General features: G+C 55.5%; 1 protein-coding gene across 7 annotated transcripts in view; it reads right to left on the bottom strand.

The window, feature by feature from the left end:
• Positions 1 to 872: 872 nt before the first annotated feature.
• The window catches only part of ARHGAP22 (Rho GTPase activating protein 22), a 165,610-nt gene continuing 148,475 nt past the window's right edge, over positions 873 to 18,007 (bottom strand). For 6 of the 7 annotated variants that reach the window (XM_059169650.1, XM_059169652.1, XM_059169651.1 and 3 more), the window contains 6 exons: positions 12,342 to 12,549; positions 9,382 to 9,514; positions 8,417 to 8,490; positions 7,662 to 7,783; positions 4,892 to 5,807; positions 873 to 1,221 (listed from right to left, as the gene is read on the bottom strand). In XM_059169650.1, the coding sequence (XP_059025633.1) occupies positions 993 to 1,221; positions 4,892 to 5,807; positions 7,662 to 7,783; positions 8,417 to 8,490; positions 9,382 to 9,514; positions 12,342 to 12,549 (1,682 nt within the window). In that variant the 3' untranslated portion in view covers positions 873 to 992. The remainder of the gene's footprint in view (positions 1,222 to 4,891; positions 5,808 to 7,661; positions 7,784 to 8,416; positions 8,491 to 9,381; positions 9,515 to 12,341; positions 12,550 to 18,007) is intronic. The other variant, XM_059169653.1, reaches the window with a different exon arrangement.

The following is an 18,007-nucleotide window of genomic DNA, read 5'->3' as shown; positions in this document are numbered from 1 at the left end:
CAGGCCTCCACATGTGTAGTGGTGGCCAGCCGCACGCTTTCTTGAAAGCTTTGCCCTGATGGAGCTTTGAAGTCTGAGGATGAACTGGAGAAGGATGGTAAAATGGGCACGGAAGGGAAAGGGACTAGCACTAGGTCGAGGGGAATCTGCAGGGAAACAGAGCACATAGCCTGAGGCACACTTGGAAGACCAAGGATGGGCACTTCCCATCACTGTGGCTCTCTTTTCCTTTAAACACAGGCCCTATGCCACCCCCCCCCCCCACACACACACATACACACATACCCTGGGTGTAGAAGTGCGGTGTAGAGTGCCCATGCTAAGCTCTGACTCATAGGCTCTGGCCCTGGAGATCTGGGGCCAAGCAAAGGCAAGCAAGTTATGGTGGAAGGCTTGAGAGGAATTCTAGGACAAATGCCAGCTGCAGAGGCCCTGGTGGCTCAGAGGGGGAAGGAAGGACTGAGGAAAATCGTCTGGCCTTGGCATACAGAGAACATGGAGCAAAACACAGATTTGCATAAATCCAGCTTTGGTGACTGTGACAACACTGAGTGTTCCTCAGGGAGGTTCATAACCCACTTCTGAACCCCAGGCCATTCCACCCATCTGACACCTTGGGGACTTTCAAATCTGCGAACAATTTGGTAACCTTCATTCTACATGACCATAAAGGAGGAGTCAGGAATCCAGACATCATGCTATGTCAGCAAATTTAATAAAGAATGCAAAAAAAGTAACCCAGTGGGCTACTCAGATCCCAGGAGTCATCTGTTTTAACCGTCACGGGACTGTCCCCTCTGACAGCTGCCAGGCCCTGCATGGTCAGAGCAGCATCCAGATCTCACATGGCGCTTGGGCTGCTCCCAAGAGCTCCTGGCACCACAGAAGCCCAGGTCCACGCTGCAGGGCCTTGTGTCTCCTCATGAGGTGGACGGCCATCTCTGCTCAGAGGCGGGCGAGCACCGTTGTTCATGGGAGTTCTTTCCACTCCTTCACTTTGGGGCTTTGTCACCTCTTGCTCCTACAGTCAGGCTTCCGAGGGTTGAAAAAAACTCCTCCATTTCCTTCTGCAGCAGCTGGTTCCTCTTCTCTGCATCTTCCCGCGCCCGCTCTGAGTTCCTCAGCTTTATTTCCAGCATTGTGTACTTTTTCTTTTCCTGGTCTAGTTCTTCTTCTAGCCGTGACATTCGTTTCCTCAGGTTGGCACTACCTTCTTCAAGTCTTTAAAATCAAGAAGAAAGACACTGTTTTAGCTTTTGGCCAGCTGGGTTTCAGCAAACTCATGCCTGCGTGCACGCCTTCCAAAGGAGCTGGACATACGGCCCACGGAGGGGAAGGACGCGTGCAGGCTCAGACCTGGCTCTGGGACAGGCCTCACAGGCCTCTCAGGTCCTCACCAGACCTGGGCACTCATCCCCAGGGCACCTCCCCTTGGCCTGTGATCCAGAAATGCCAGGGGCCTCCCTGAGTCCTCACTAAAATATAGAGTACTGAGGAAGGGACCGCTGGCTGGCAGAAAACAGGCCTGGTTCCCAAATGGAGAGGGAAGTAAGAAACTGTCCCCTTGCCTTTGTTCGTCTGTGAGGCCCCTCGTACTCCAGCCTCCCTCTGGCTACCCCACCTCCCACAACTCCCCAGACCCCAGCCAGACGCTACACGACTTGGGGAAACCCCATTTGTGTTGTCACCTGCACTACTCCTTGTTGTCCATGCCCCAGCTAAAACATGTCACCCTCCATGATACTTCTCTGGATACCCCCCAGCCCCAGACATGCTTCTCTGGATGTTGACGCCACACTCTACAAAGGCTGGCACATCCATTTTCTCAACCAGATGACTACTTCCTAGAAGGCCTCTGGGGTATGCTGAGCCCAGCCCCTGGGAACCAACACGCTGGAGTCTGAGCCCCAGCCTGGCTGTTTATGAAGCAACACAAACGGCTCTGAGTCCTGGTATCCTTTCTGAAAAAAAATCCCCCAAGAGCTACAGCTACAATGGACAAAGAAGACCAAGAAGACCACAGTGCACCACCTGTCACATGGCATACTGGAGTAAGTATCCATTCCCCATCCCCAGGATGAGGCCCAGGCCTCCACCCTGTCACTGAACACTAAGCATGAAGGAGGCAGGAAAGCTGCCTGCACCTCAGCCCTCCATCTGGGGAGCACGAGACATGCTGTGACACAGAAGAACCGCCAAGGTGAGTGGCAGCAGGGACCCCACAGACACCACCCCCCTTTGCTTCTCCTCGGGCTCCAGCCCCCTCTTTGCTCCTCCTTCTCTGTCCTGGCCCTCTCAAGCTCAGGCCTGGGCCTCCTGTCTTCCTCTCTATGGTTCTTTGTGTGACATCATCCAATCTCCAGATCCAAAGCATCATCTCCGCACTGACGACCTCTCAGCCTCTATCTCCCTAAACTCCACTCAGAAACTCCATAAGCATTGTACCTTAACAGGCCCACAGATGGCTCCTGACCCTGCCTCTCCAAACCACTGCAGCAGCCCTGGTGTCCCACTCAGTGAACACCTTCTTCCAATTATTTCAAAACAAAAAGTTCTCTTAAGTCGGTTTTCTTTCACCCCCATGTCTGGCCAATTAGCAACACCCTCCAAATATGTTCTGAATCTGGCTTTTCTCTCTACCTTGACTGCTGCCTTTGATGTCGATGCTACTTACATGTCTAGCCCGGAGCTCCACACTCTGCCCTCCACCCCCCTTTCTCCCATTCCCCTCGTCCCCACTTTCTTCCACGTGCCCCTCTCACCACAGCCCCTGGGCTTCTGCCCCAGCCTTCCAACCCTCTCCCCACCATGGTCCCCTTCCCTTCACCCTGCTTTGTTCTCCTTTATTGAACCTTCTCACATACAACAGATTTTTAAAATCTGTCTCGTTTCTGGTCTCTCTCCACCTCCAACCCCCAAACACCACCAAATAAGAATGAGAGTAGAAGTTTTGATCAGCTCTGGTCTTGGCTGTGTCCCCAGCATCTCATATAGTGTCTGCACATCATAGACACTCAGTGCATTCTCTTTTGGGAATACAGGAATTGGCACAGGGGAGGGGTTCTGAGTCCTGGGAGGCAGGGCAGAAAGCTGGTTTCCCCCAACCCCCCAGACCAGACCCAGTACTGACTGACTGCTGTGTGCAGCTATATTCCCCAAAGACCCACTGGATGGGGCTTCATTCTTTCTTGTGTTCCTATAGACCCTTCTCTCCTTAGACCACCCTGTCAGTGAGGGGACTCTAGGGGCTACCACTGCAGTCCCTTTCTTTCTGTGAGTTTTGTCTTATCTCCAGCCCCCCAAGCAAGAGGGAGTGTGAGCAGTGAAAGTTTCCTGAGCACTCTGGATGCACCGGGCCCTGCGCTCGGCACTGCCACCCACTGTGGCACTCAATCCTCAGGACAGATGGGTGCGGTCCCCCGAGCCCAGAGATCCTGCCCACACAGACATTCGACCAGTACACACTGGAATCAGAGAGCCTGCCTGGGATGCTTAGCCAGTGCACAGGGGGCAGGGACTCAACCCCAGGCAGTCTTATCCAGAGGCCCCCATGGAACAACACTGCATTTCCCCCCGAGAGACCAAGCTTCTGAGAAGATGAGAGAACTAGAAGCTCAAGTTGGCTCCACAAACAGCTAAAGAAGTGAGAAGCTGGTTCTGACCTCTTCTGAGGCTGTGTGAGGACAGCCTTCGCCTGGTAATACCTCCCACATATTCTGTAGTTTTTGTCTGTGAGCTCATCTTCAGCTGTAATCATCTTTCTCTGTATCTGCAGGGTATTCCACTGTTCCTCTGGCTGGTAAATTCCAACCCAGTGCTCATATTTGAGGGGTTTTCCCCCTGTTGTGTGCCTCACAGTTTTATTCATGCTGCGTCCTTTCTTCTCCTTGCTCAGTCCAATTCTATTGGTCGTTCAACTCCTGGCTTAGACATCGCCTGCCATGACCCTCCCTGACCTCCTGCAGAGCAAAAGGGCCAAACACTGCCCCTCCAGCTCCCTGTAGAAATCCCAGTCTCCGAGTAAGAAGCACCTCCACTATCTCTGATGAGGAAAGGAAGATGTCAGAGCCCACAAACACCTTCTGCTAGTGGGTGGGGCCTGATATATAGGTCAGACAGCTGGGGCCAGGCGCTGAGAAGCCTGAGAAGCTGGTAGAAGCACTGTAAACTGGCCATTCAGGTGCTGTTGGTGACCTTGGTTGGAGAACCTGGTGCCTCAGAGCTGGAAAATACCCTCCTCCCAGGGAGGCTGGAAGGATCAAACCAGGACCATCTGTGAGCAAAAAGGATATGGCACAAGGCATCCTCCTGTGACCAGGGAAGGCAGGAGGGCAGGGCTCAGCACAGCCAGCTCCCTCCTCCTGGGAAACAGGATTACAATCCTGGAAGAAGTCCTTGCTCCCTTATCAGGCCCAACCATGGTCCACCAGCCAGTCTGGCCTGGGGTCTGCACTGCACATGGGCACTTCCTCAGGTTCCTGCATACCTCATGGAGCCTGTCTCCTTCCTGAGGGCCACACAGGGACCTCCATGCTGAGCCCCTCCATTAAAGATGCTCAGAGCAGCGCAGGCTGGGATTCTCACTCACTTACTCAGCAGGCATTTATGGAGCTCTGACAGCATGCCAGGCCCTGTAGCTCCCGAGCTTTTCCAGACAGAGGACCCCCACCCCTCCATTCCCAGCCCTGTTCTGGGGGCATTGTCCCAGAAAAGTGGCTTCCTGGGACTGGCTACTCTGAGCCTGGCCTCAGAGAGGCTTTCTATCAGAGCCAGAGGTCATGACCAGAGGCAGACTACCAGGGCCAGCGCCCCATGAGCTGCTGGCCACAAAGGCTCTGCCCAGCCCCAGGGGTGCCAGCCTCGCACTTGCCCCGTGGCTGCAGCCCTTTACCTTTTTATACTGGTCTCGTACTCAGTCCTCTGCCGGCACAGCTCTGCCCTGAGCTCCGTGACCAGGCCCTGGAGAGCCTCAGAGCAGCGGGCATAGTCCTGGGTGGGGCTGCCTGGGTCGCTGGGCTCACTGCTGCTGATGCAGGTGCCCACCTCGTCCAGGCCACGGCCCAGGTCTGGGGATCTGCGTTCCTCACTGCTACTGGGGAAAGGGGAAGGCTCAAGGGCCCCCTCGGTGTGCAGGGAGCTGCAGGCGGACGAGTCGCTGGCCCGGCAGGCTGTGCAGCTGCTGACTGAGCCCCTGGCCGATGCCTCACAAGAGGAGGCCCCCGACCACACTGTGCTGGCCACACTGGGGGTGCTGGGGAAGAGGCCGCTGGGTGGGGGCACATTGTCATAAGTGGAAAGTCTCTGCGAAGAGCCTGAGTCCTTGAGCCGTTCTCCCGAGGAGGCCCGGCGGTGGCCACGCAGGGAGGACAGTCCGTTCATGAGCCAGTTCCCTCCAGAGGAGATGATGGGCACCTCCAGGGATGAGCTTCCCGCCTTTGGGCTCCCCGAACGGGATCCTGACTGCCAGAAGGAAGACTTCCAGTTGGGCAGAGTCTGCACTTTCTTCCCAGGGCTGGGGGCAGCAGGGCCACCTCGGGTACCCAGGCCCGTGGGGGAGGTTCTAGACAGCGCTGCCACAGTGGCCCCATCCAGAGATGAGGTCCTGTGTGATGGCAGGCCAGGGCTGCTAGGGCTGCTGGGGCTGCTGGGTTCCGGCTGGCCGTCCCTCGGGCCCTCCTCAGAGCCCCATCCCACGGTGCACGGTGGGCCCCCACGCGGGGAGGTCGGCCCTTCCTCGGCCCTCGCAGTGAAGAGTTGGCTGTGTTTGCGGATCAGGACAGTCATCAGGTGCTGGACCAGAGAAGTGCCTGCCAGGAAGACCAAGTGAGAAAGCCTGGCTGTGAATGTCTCCAATCCAGGCTCTCTAGACCAGACCCAACCCAGGGTGGCTGCAGTCTGGAACCAGGCTGCACCTCAGGGGAGAACTTAGCAAGAGCTTGACATCTGCCTCCAAAGGAAAGGACAGTCACCACACCCTCCAAATCTAGTGCAGACAAAAAAATCCCACATCCCCTTCCTTGGACACAGAAGGGGCACTGTGCCTGCAGCCTGCTGCATCCCACTGGGTGTGGGGAAGGTGCAGACACTATGCCCACAGGGGACGCAGAGCGAGCCAGTGGCAGTCTGGCCCTGGAAACCGGGACCTAGACGTCCCAGCCTTCTCAGCTGCCCCACGTCACTTCCCTGTACTGCCAAAGGGGGCTGTGTGTGACTGTCCACACAGTGGGCGGCACAAGGGTCTGGGTCAGGGACAGAGATGGTCTACAGGTGCAAGTGGACACACACACACACACACACAGTCCCACATACATGTGTTGACAACACACGAATGTACGCAGTCCCCAACATGTACAACCCACTCTGCCCTGACCCTATTCTCTCTCATATGTACACACACACACACACACACACACACACAATACCTCTTCTCCAGGCCGCCGTCCCCTGAGATGCAGCCTGTGATGCCTGTGGTTCCTGCCCGAGGGTGTTGGGGGTCAGTCATGGGGTGGGGGGCAATACAATGGGAGCACAGTACCTATCCGCTTGCCTTTTTCCCTCCTGCTACCCTCCACCAAAGACCAGAGCCTGGGAAGTTTTCCAGGGGATAAGGAAGGAGGGCTGGCTGGGTGGACCCTCCCACTGGAGGTAACTAAAGAATCCTGGAAAAAATAAGGAATCTTTAGCCAGAAAACTGGGTGAAGCAGGAACTCAGTGTTTGCTGTTGGGCGTTTGTTCAACCTGGCAGGCTGAGAACCTGGGGGGCGTGGGATGAGACCGAGCTAGGCAGGCCAAGGGGGGCATCTGAAGGAGAGTGCCACCCCGAGAGCCACACCCCAGGCGGACACAGAGCTCCATAGCCCACCCCCACACTCCTCTCTCCCAGGTCATGCTCAGCAAGGAGTGGCAACTCCGGCCTCAGCTCGCCTGGCGGCAGCTCCAGCTGCCTCCATGCTGTGTGAGTGCCCGCCAGCCTCCGCATACCTCAGCTGGCGCTGGCTGCGGGGCTCCCATCCGTGGGCAGCAGGACTCCCTGACTAACTGCGCCAGGACAGTCTTCCACAGGCCCTCTGAGTGCGGGCTCTAGCTTCTGGGCCAGCCTGGACCTGTGGCCTTTGATAAACCTGGCTGACAGAATCACCTTACCTCTCCTGACCTCACTCAGTTTCCCCATCTGCGAAGTGGGTGTAATAACTGCATCATGAGCCCGTGAAACTGACAGTGAGGTGATGCAGAAAAGGCCCTCCTACAGGCCCTCGCCTATTGCACGCAGCCGCTCCTGCTGTTTATAATCATTATTTATACATCAGGGTACAGCTCTGACATCCAGGAGACTGTGACAACTACTTAACATTTACTTAAGGAAAGCAAAAACACCAGTGTGTGTATTCAAGGGCAAGGGCACTGACCTCTTCCATCCCCCAGCCTCTCCGACCATTCTAATTGCTCTCAGTGACCCCATCTACAGGGCAAAGTTCCTTTTCATGCTGGACCCCATGGGGTCGGTAGGGGGGAAAGGGGAGTCCCCTGGAACAGAGCCCCTTCCCACCGGCCTGGCCCTTGGCCGGACTGATGCAGGGTGATGCTTCTGAGGACCCTTCCAGGACCAAGAGGAGGCCAGACTGGGCAGCACCCAGCACCGCCATGTACCCCTCCACCATTACCTTCCATGATGGTTACTGGGTCTTCTATCTGTGGCCGAAGTATGTTGGGTCCAAAAACGGTTGCTAGGTTCTGGACACTCATCTTGTTGACATTTGAGTGAGACTGGACTTCATCCAGAAACCTGTACAGTAAGGAAGAAGCAGCTGGCGGAAAAGCAAAAGCTGAAGCCAGATCTGCTGCAAGCTGCCTGGCCTTCATGCCCAGCCATGTCCACATGTGTCTACGGCTGCTGGGCATACCCAGCTGCCCGTAGCAAACTCTGAAGAGGGCAGAGCTAACCCCTCTGAGGGCTAGGAGATGGCCATCAGAAGCAGAGGCCAGTGGGACAAGGACCTATTGTCAGTGAGGCAGCAGGACACACAGCTCTCTCACCTGCAGTGGGGGCAGATGCCCAAGAAGGCCAAGATGCCTCAGACGTGGGGCAAGGTGAGGGCTACACAGCAGGCCTTCTCCTGGACGTTCCAGGAACCTGGGTCGAGGCCACTGTGCTCAGGACACAGACCCCTGGGGGATGGGACAGCGAGAGGCACCCAAAGAAGGCTGAAGGGACACACGGTATGTCCCTTCTCTTCAGGAATATACACTAGGGGATATAACACTGCCTGCTCCCATGGGTACCATAAGTCCCAGGAGTGCAGGGGCTGTGTTCTTTCATGCTCTTCGCTGGCTCCATCAACACAGGGAGAGGAGTGTCGGGTGGGAGAATGGCGGAGAATCCCTCTGGGAAGGGAAGCTCCCGCCCCTAGTCACTTACTTGCAGATATATCTGAGCAGGTTGTAATTGGCCAGGGGAAGGCTGCTCACTTGCTTAGCCAACTCCAGTGTCCCCTTGGGATTGAAAGAGAAACACAGCATTTCAAAGGCCAGCAGTGAGACTCCAGGCCCTTCTGCTGGAGGGAGGACTGGAAGCAGGACAGGAATCTGAGTCCAGACCTCCAGCCAAGGCCCCTGCCGCCAGGCCCCAGGTGGCCAGAAGGTGCCACCACCTCCACCTCCCTCTGAGGAGCGGCGACACCAGCCTCAGAAAAGCAGATTTACTTTTGGGAAACTGATGTGAAGGGTGTGCCTCTGCAGGGTCAAGGAGGAATGTCAGGGCCACAGCTCAGCACACTTACAGAGGCACAAATATTTGCCAGGTAAAGACCCCTCATCTCCCACCAGGCCGAAGGTCGGCAAAGAGTCCTTCTCCAGCCAAAGCTGGCTTAGGGCTGCAGGCAGGCACCTACAGGAGAGGGTGAGGGTAGGCGTGGGAGCCCTCTGTCCTGGAAGCAGTCTCAAATTCTTTTGGGAGGAGGCAGGATATAAATAGATAAAAAGTCTGGTGGTTTCTGAACCCTATGGCTTGCCTGGATAGCTTGAGGTTGAGCTGGGTAGTTTAGCAGGAGTCCCTACTATGTGGGGGCCCACACCTGGGCCCCAGGCCCCCAACCATGACTGGAACTTGGCCTGCTTTAGGAGGTAGCTGCTCCTCCCGGGGACTGAGGCCTGCACACAGAGTGGACCATACACAGACAGGGGACGTTCCAGGCACCCACCCATATACAGAGCAGGTTGCTCCAGGCCCCCTTCAGAGCAGGAAGGTCAAGGCCTCCCATCTTACAGAGCAGGCTATAGGCAGGATCTATGGGCCATGAAATTAACTAAACGTCTGTACCCTGCTCCATACACCCACCTCCCAGTGGGCCCGCTTCCCAGGATGGGTCCCCAGGAGCCACTAACCTCCCCCTCGTCCTTGGTGAGCAGCTGGGCACAGCTGAGGAAGTCCTCATACCTGGCGAAGGGGACCACAGGCTCAGGGAGCTCCCGCAGGTAGAGCTTCAACAGAGAGGCCACCGTGTGCACGTCTGTTGTGCTGTGGGCAGGGGGATGTGCATGAGGCCTGGGACACCAGGGAACCCCAGAAGTGGCCAGCACCTTGTACCCCTCCCCCAGGAGCAGCCTCCGCACTCGTCTCCACATGCGTGCTCAATGTGTCCAGTTAGCCTGGGAGCTGGATGAGTGAAGGGACCATGGGGGTGGTTGCCCCGGTGCAGGACAACATGAGAAGAGCTCTGCTCCCAGCAGGGGTGGATGATGGGGAGACTGAGCTTGCTCCCCCCACCCCCAGAATGGCTCACCAATGGCAGGCGTGGGGCCAAGTCAAAGGAACCTGCCATGCTGGCCTGCTGAGCTCCTGGAAAGAGCAGGCATCACTGGGCACTGGCCGCTGGGGACCAAGAAGGTCAGAGGTCAGGCCCCTTCCCTCAGCCTCTGGGTTCCTACTTACATTATAGACGCCTGGGCTTCTATGTTCATCACACTATTTCTAGTGCCCCAGTGCCCTGCATGTCCCCTTGGAGGCCTCAGTCTCCTGTACCCCAGCTTGGAGCTGCCCAGGCTGGTTTGCCCCCAGTGGAGGGCAGCAACCCTGGGCCTCCTGGCCTCTGGGTCCAGATCCTGGACTGCGGTCTTGGCCCCTCCTCTCAGCTCACCTTCCTGGATCAGCCTGGGCCCGGGTATTTCATCTGCTTTCCTACGGCCCTGGATCTAGACCCTGAGACTGCATCTCCCTCACAGCAGGTGCTCAGGAAAGGTGAGCCTGGGGCCAGGAGAACGTGGCCCTGCTGTCCACAGCTGGCCTCACTGAGTTAAGCCCTAGGGTCTCTTCTGGCTACAGCATTTGGGATTCTGTGGATCAATACACCATATATACTTCAGACTACATACCTAGGGCCCCTCCCTGCCTCAGGTCTGGTGGCTCTCAGTCTGGCCTGGCCACATGGCCCCTGGCTCTGCTCCTTCTAACCTCCTCCAGCCAGCCATGCTGCTGCCCATGCCCTCCACTGCCTTCCCCCAGGCCTCCTTCACCTCCTTCACCAACACCCCCCACTTCCTGGGTACTCGCAGCCCCTGGGGGTGCCCAGGCTTGAACCCAGTCTCCATCCCCCACCCACCACTGGAACACTGTGGGTTCAGTGCTGGCCACTGCCGGAGCTAGAGCCCTAGGAGGCTGGAGGAAGGGGCAGGAAGCAGGGGGGATCTGCAGGCTTGTGCCCAGGGAAGACGTGGGCAGTGAGAGAAGTATGGCCTAGGCCCTACTGATAGGTCTCCCTTTGGCAGGGAGGTGAAAGTTTTTCTGTCCTGGGCAAGTTGACTCAGAGCAGCCCTCCCACCATTCCATTCTGCCAGCCTCACTGGCTGGAGCACCACCGTGGCTCCTCGAGGCCCTCAGCTTTTGGTGCTCCTGGCCTCTAGCCTGTGCAGCAACCCCAGTTCATAGCACCCTGGCCCACAGGTCCCTGAAGCCAGTCATGTCCAGATCCTCTGCCCCACCCTGGTTTAGGGAGCCTAGCCCGGCACCCTGACTGCCTTGCCTTCTTTCCTCCCTGCCTAGAAACCCACTTCCTCCACTTCTCCTTCCTCCCCTACTCACTGCAGAGCCTCTCCCTTTAAATCGTGGTTGAAGGCTTTCTTGGTGGTACTTGACCCCTACCCCCACCCCCTCCCCTCCTATACACACTTATCCTGAATCCAGGCACCCTACCCTAGCACCTAAGGAAAACGTTCTGCAGCCCACAGCTCTGTGATGCCCATGAGCTTATAAGCCCCTCTAGGGCAGGTGCCGTCACCTGTCCCGCTCCTTCCCCCGGGACCAGGCTCAATGCGTGTGGTGAAAGGAGACAGGATGCACAGGCAAGGAGGGCAGCCCAGGGGCCCAAATGAGCTTCTGCCCTTACTGTAGGTGTGACTTGGAGAGAGGTGGCTAACCTGAGAGTCCCAGTTTCTCTGCCTGCAAGGTAACGCTTCCATTACTCGATAGCTCTTCTTTCCTAAGGGTGGACCTCCCCTGGGAATGGGATCAGTCTCAGACTCCACATCTACCGACAGACCCTCCAAGCTACCGTGATGGGTCCTGGCAGAAGCTGGAGGCACAAGGGTGCTCTGCACCAAAAGAAAAGCTGGGAAGTCTGGGGCTGCCAGCAGGAGCCCCTGGGTTTATCCTGGGGGCAGAGGGGGGCCTTGACTGTGAGGGCAGATCTGAGAAGAAAGGGTAGCTCCATGGAGGCCAAGGTGGGCTTGATGCAGAAGAACTTCCTAGGAAGCCCGCTTTAATGGGCAAGGTCCCGTCAGGGAGAAGAGGCCCAAAGTAGCCCCACCTCCAGGGTCATGGTCCTTGGGCTCTTCAGTGAAGTGGACTCTACCCACACAGTGCAGCCCTGGACCCAGGAAGCGCACAATAGTTTAGGACGGGCACTGGGCCAGGACAGGTGGAGGAGACTGGGGAGTTGCTGCTCCATGCTGCCACTTAAGGTGCCCAGGGATGGGTCACCCCAAGGAGGCAGAGCCAAGAGGGAGGCCCTGCAGGAGGCCAAGAGTCCCAAAGGTTTATAAACATCCCCTGGGGTAACAGCCTATGTGAACATGGGTGCGCCTTGCCAGTGACAGGGTCCAGCCCTGAGACGAGGCCCCGGGCTGCTGCCAAGATTCCATGTCCGGTGCTCTGACCATGGTGACTAGGGGCAGGGGGAGCTGACTGAGCACGTGTGCTGCTGTGGGGAGCCATGCCACCCACCATCCTGCTGCCAGGCTTCCTGGATGCCAGCCCACCTCTGCTGCCTGGAGATTGTGTCCTGGGACGAGTCCCCACAGCGGGGGATGGATGGGGATCCCGTCTCTGCCGCTCTCCCCTGGGAGCTCACCTGTCAAACAGTGGCTTCTCCCCACAGTCGAAGGAATCCTGCAGGTCCCTCACCAGGTTGGCCTGGCCGGGCATGCGGAATAGGCCCTCTTCGGTGAGCCCGCGCTCCCGGATGAAGTCCACGCACTGCTCCACCAGCAGGGGGGCCAGACGGGGGCCATACTTCCGCTCGTGGTGGACGGTGTCCTCCAGGCGCTGCCCAAAGATCCCTGGGCACAGAGGGGAGCTGGTCAGGCCCTCAGTGAGCCAGCTCAGCAGTGGGGGGAAGGGCACCTGGGATAATGGGGGACAGAGGGCGTGGTCAGGGCCCAAAGTGGCTCTTTCCCAAGGGAGCGAATCAGAGTCTGGGAGGGCACACACCAGGCAGCTGGACCCTGGGCCACCTGTGACAGGTAACCCGGGGCCTGTCTTGTGTTACAGAATTTAAGTCTGAGGAACTTTTACATGGCCATGAGGAAATAGGAATTATGCGTTTTATTGATTGGTTTGTTTATGCAACACTAACCTCCAAAGAGGAGTGGCTTACATTTAAAAACCCAGGACCATGTCCCCCAAAGGATGCACCCTAGAATGTTCTTAGCAGCACTCTTTGCAATCCCTCCAAATGGGGAACCAGCTGGTAATGCTCATCAGCAGTAGAATGAGCGGGTGTGCCACGGTCTACTCCTTCTGTGCAGAACCAGACAGTGATAAGAACAGATGGCGGCGCGCAGCTCTCACAACCAGACAGATGACACGCCGATGGGAAAACATGGCTCAGCACCCTGGATCGTTAGAACAATGCAGGTCAAGCCACGGTGAGGCACTTCCCTGCACCCCATTAGGATGGCTGCTATCTGGGGCGCCTGGGTGGCTCAGTGGGTTAAAGCCACCGCTTTAGGCTCAGGTCATGATCCCAGGGTCCTGGGATCGAGCCCCGCATCGGGCTCTCTGCTCAGCAGGGAGCCTCCTTCCTCCTCTCTCTCTGCCTGCTTTCTCTGCCTACTTGTGATCTCTGTCAAATAAACAAATAAAAAAAATCTTTAAAAAGGATGGCTGCTATCAAAAAAAGCAAAAACAGCAAGTATTGGCGAGGATGTGGAAAGACTGGGAACCCTTGTGTGGTGTTGAAGGGAATGAAAATGGTGCATTCACTATGGAAAATAGGCAGATGCCTTCAAAAATGTAAAACAGAATTACCCTACGACCCAGCAATTCCACGTCCTGGTACAGAACCAAAGGAACACAACGCAAAGACTTGAACAGATGTTTGTACGCCCATGTTCACAGTATATTATGGATTATATTGAAAAGATAGGGACCACCTGGCTGGCTCAGTTGGTAGGACATGTGACTCCTTATCCCAGGGTCATGAGTTCAAAGCCCCATGCTGGGCATAGGACTTGCTTTAAAAAAGCAAAGCAAAACAAAACAAAAACCAAAGATAGAAACTGAGATACCCAAGTATCCATCAGCAGATACATGGATAAACAAAACGTGGTATATACGTGCAATGGAATATTCTTCAGCCTTAAAAACAAAAAGGAAACGGACACTACACTGGATAAACCTCAAAGACATTGTGACAGTGAAATAAGCCGGCCACAAAAACACAAATACTATATGATTTTACTTATGTGAGGTACTTAGAATAACAAATTCCTAAAGACAGGAAGGAGAATGGTGGTTGCCAGGGGCTGGAGGATGGGGCCGGAGTTTCAGTTTTACAAGATGAAGGAATTCTGGAGCTGGATGGTGGGACAGCGAATGTACTTCATGCCACTGAGCTGTACACTTAAAAATGGCTAAGATGGTCAACATTATCTTAGTTCTATTTTACCAACAATTTTTCAAAAGTTTTTTTTAAAAAAAGGGATGCCTGGGTGGCACAGTCAGTTAAGCATCTGACTTTTGGTTTCGCAAGCCCCAGTGTCCGGCACCGTCCTCAGTAGGGAGTCTGCCTCAGATTCTCTCTCCCTCTTCCTCTGCCCTTCCCACTCATGTGCATACCCTCTTGCAAATAATAATTCTTTTTTAAAAAGTTAAAAAAAAATAACTGTGAACAGAAGCCAAACCTAGAGTACCCACCGCATGACTCTAGCCATGTAACGTGCAACACAAGAGCAGGACACGGTCACCCTGAGGTTCAGTGACTAAAAGGGGCACTGGATGTGCTGTTTCTGGACCTGGGCACTGCTTACCCAGCTATGTTCACTTTGAGAGAAATCATTAAACTGTACACTTGTGATTTATACACTTTCCTGTACGCTGCATTTCAAAAACGTTTGCAAAAAAAAAAAAAAAAAAAAAACCAGGAAGCAAGAGATCCAAAGCATTTAATACAGGACTGGAACGCAAATGAGGGTTGGAGGGAAAGAGGAAGAAGTAGAGGCACTCTGGACTGAGAAGGCCTACAACTAAATATTCAGCCGGCTGAGAGGTTCCTGGCAGTCCAGGCAAAAAGCAGAAGCAGCTGAGATCCATAAAGCAAGCATGCGCGTACTCTCCCCACCCACCTGGGTGATGGTCACAGGATAAACATACTTCTCCCAGCCCTAAGCTCTACGAGGACTTTCAACTGCCCAACATCTTCCATAGGCATGGGTGATGAAGAGACCTTCCCCACAGGGTAGCTTTGGGGGTACCCCAGGGGCATGATGCCAGAACCCCACTCTGTCCAGGCATGTGGCTACCGAGCCCGGGATGGGGAACCAGTCAGGTGAGGGTTCAATCCCTCCCTTGCCACCGAGCACTGGCGGGACTCTGGGCATCTGCTCAGCTCCCCACACAGCTTGAAATAAAATCCATCCGTCCCTAATGCAGGGCCTGGCATAAAGCAGGACTTGGTCAAGGTTCCTTCTCCTCCTGCCTGACCCAAGGACAAAGCCGACAGACTCTGGGGATGAGACTTCTTCCTTCTAGAAGACATGCCCGTGTGGAGTGCACTCAGGGATGCCATCAACACTATAGGGAGCAGTGTGTGCATGTGTGCACCTGTAGGTGGATTCGGACGTGCACGGCCATGCATGTGCGTGCGTGCGGAGAGGACACTGACACAGCTAACAGGGAGACTTGGTACCAGGTGCTGCCCTAAGCGCCTATTTTTCAGACAGATACCTGGGAGGCCTACGACTTTAAAAGCACACCCAGAGTCACTCAGCATGTGACAGGGTCAAGGTTAAAACTCAGGCAGGCTGCCTCCAGGCCTAGGCCACATTGCTGCTCCCCACCCACGCTGGTGCCTGGATACTACCCCCTACCAGTCCTGCGTCCTGTTTCCCCAGTCTTGACCAGCAGTTCCCAAGGATATGGTTACTGGGCAGCAGTCATAGGACACGGGAGGACAAGTTGCCTGCCTCCTGGGACTGGGGGCGGGCGGGGTGGCAGGGACCCTGGCCACAGGCGTGAGGCATGATGGGCCAGTCAACAGCGCTGAGTGCAGGGACTGAAGCTGCCATCAGACTGGCTTGTGGGCTACCTGGGGCAGCTCGGGGAAGCCTGAGGCCACCCTAGGGCCTGGGGTGTCCTGGCCTCTCTGCCCAGCCTGGGAGTGGCCTGAGCTGGTCCCAGGGACACAGAGTCACTGTTCCCTCTCCCTACACTCAGGGCTCAACCACCTACACTCAACAGGCCGCATGGGGCCAAATGCTCTTGTTCAGCTACGGAGATGTGTGCACTATTTTAATAGTAGTTATTTAAAATCAGATTAACAATGAATCTTGGAACACTGCATCAAAAACTAATGATATATTTTATGGTGACTAACATAACACGATAAAAAAAAGTTTTAATATTTAAAAAAAATACTAAAATCAAGAGATCTCACATGAAAATCTGGATTTCCAGCTTCTCTTGAAAAAAATTCCAAAGATCTGGAGGCACTAGGCCTGAATTCTGAAACACCAACATTGGCGGAGTCCAGTGGCATCTATGCCCACGTTTGTCCAGCACCTGCCACCTCTCCCCAGTCCTCACCGTGCCCTGCTGCCTCACACCTAGCCTAAACTTCACCCATGGGGCTCTGACAGGTGTTCACCCCTTTTGCTTTGACCTCCATGGCACAGACACCCTCAAGGGTAGGGATGAGGTAGGGATGAAGTAGGAGAGGGGTCCTGATTCACAGGAATTAGAAATGGGGAACCAACATGGAGGACATAGGGAGATGGAGAGGAGAAGGGAGTTGAGGGAAATTGGAAGGGGAGATGAACCACGAGAGGCTATAGACTCTGAAAACCAACCTGAGAGTTTTGAAGGGGCAGGGGGTGGAAGGTTGGGGGAGCCAGGTGGTGGGTACTGAGGAGGGCATGTATTGCATGGAGCACTAGTGTGGTGCAAAAACAATGAATTCTGTTACACTGAAAATAAATAAATAAATATAGATATAGATATAGATAGATACATATACATGTATCTATCTATCTATCTATCTATCTATCTATCTATCTATCTATGAAATGGGGAACCATGTCTGTCATGACCAGAGGCATTTGCTAGGACCTCAAATGAGTAAGCAGTGGACATACAGGGGAAACTGCCCAGGAGCGGGGGTGGGGACGGGGACACTGGCTGCGGTTGCACACTCATTGCCTGCCTCCCTCCCCACTTGCACACGCGCCCCTTTCTTGTCAGCTCTACCCACTACTCAAGTGCCCTCAATGTGTCTGCTGTCCTGCTGCCCGGCCGGTGCACAGACTTCTGCCTGGATGTCTTCCTCTTCAGTCTGCACAAATTTCCTATAAGCCCTTGCCAACAGCTTGGATGTTCTCTCCTATGTGAGCTATGAGTGCGGGAACACTCACCTCTGCCCACACCCTCACCGGGAGCCACCCATGGTCCTGAACTAGTGGCGGCCTGGGAGCAGAGGTCAAAGGAGCACCCAGTGAAGCCAGGTGATTGATCTAGGGCTCCTGCACTCAGCTCCCCATGCTGGGCTCACAGGTGACTGAAGGCCACAGTCAGGAAGAGACACACGGAGGAGAGGAATTCTAAAACTCCCTCCAGAGATCCACAAAACAGGTAAACCCATCCAGCCTCCTCTAGGCTCTAGCCCTTCCTGATCTCCCGGCTCCTGTCCGCTGACATCCTTCTATCTGTCCATCTGTCCAACTACGCTTCACCCCCTCACACTCACGCCTCACCCTGCTCCCCCCAGGGCTGGAAATGGGCACATCCTACCAGGGCCTACGCAGCTGAACACTCCTCGCCGCCTCCCTCCTCCCCTGCCAGGAGCAGATGCAACAAAGCTGGGAGACCATGTCCTGCCCCACCTTCCTCTAGGGTGCAGACCTGGGCCAGACAGAGAGCAGCGACTTCAGGGCTAGCCCCCATCTCTGAGAGTCCCCTCCCAAACTCAGAACAGACAGGGCCTCCCTGTGAACCCCTCCTCACCATTCACCTGCCCTCCTAGATGGGGCTGGGAGCCAGCAAAGGGAAATCTGTAGGGCCCCGTGGCACTTCCAAATAGAGGAGATTTGGGGGGAAGAGGGGACACGGACACTGGGATGCAAGGATGAGTAGGAGATAAGCAGGCAGGCTGGAGTCAGGCATGGGAGCAGAGGCCCCAGGGCAGATCTTTGTGGGAGTCTGATGTGCACCACAGGGCTTGGAGGGTGGCCTTGAGGGAGTGTAGTTGAAGAGCCAAGGACCAGCCGCTGTGGTGAGCGCTGACCTCCCATGTTGCTCAGGGGC

Source organism: Mustela lutreola, chromosome 4 (genome assembly GCF_030435805.1).
Source record: "Mustela lutreola isolate mMusLut2 chromosome 4, mMusLut2.pri, whole genome shotgun sequence".
NCBI lineage: Eukaryota > Metazoa > Chordata > Mammalia > Carnivora > Mustelidae > Mustela > Mustela lutreola.
The sequence above is the reverse complement of the archived record's forward strand: the minus strand, read 5'-3'. Positions and strand labels throughout refer to the sequence as shown.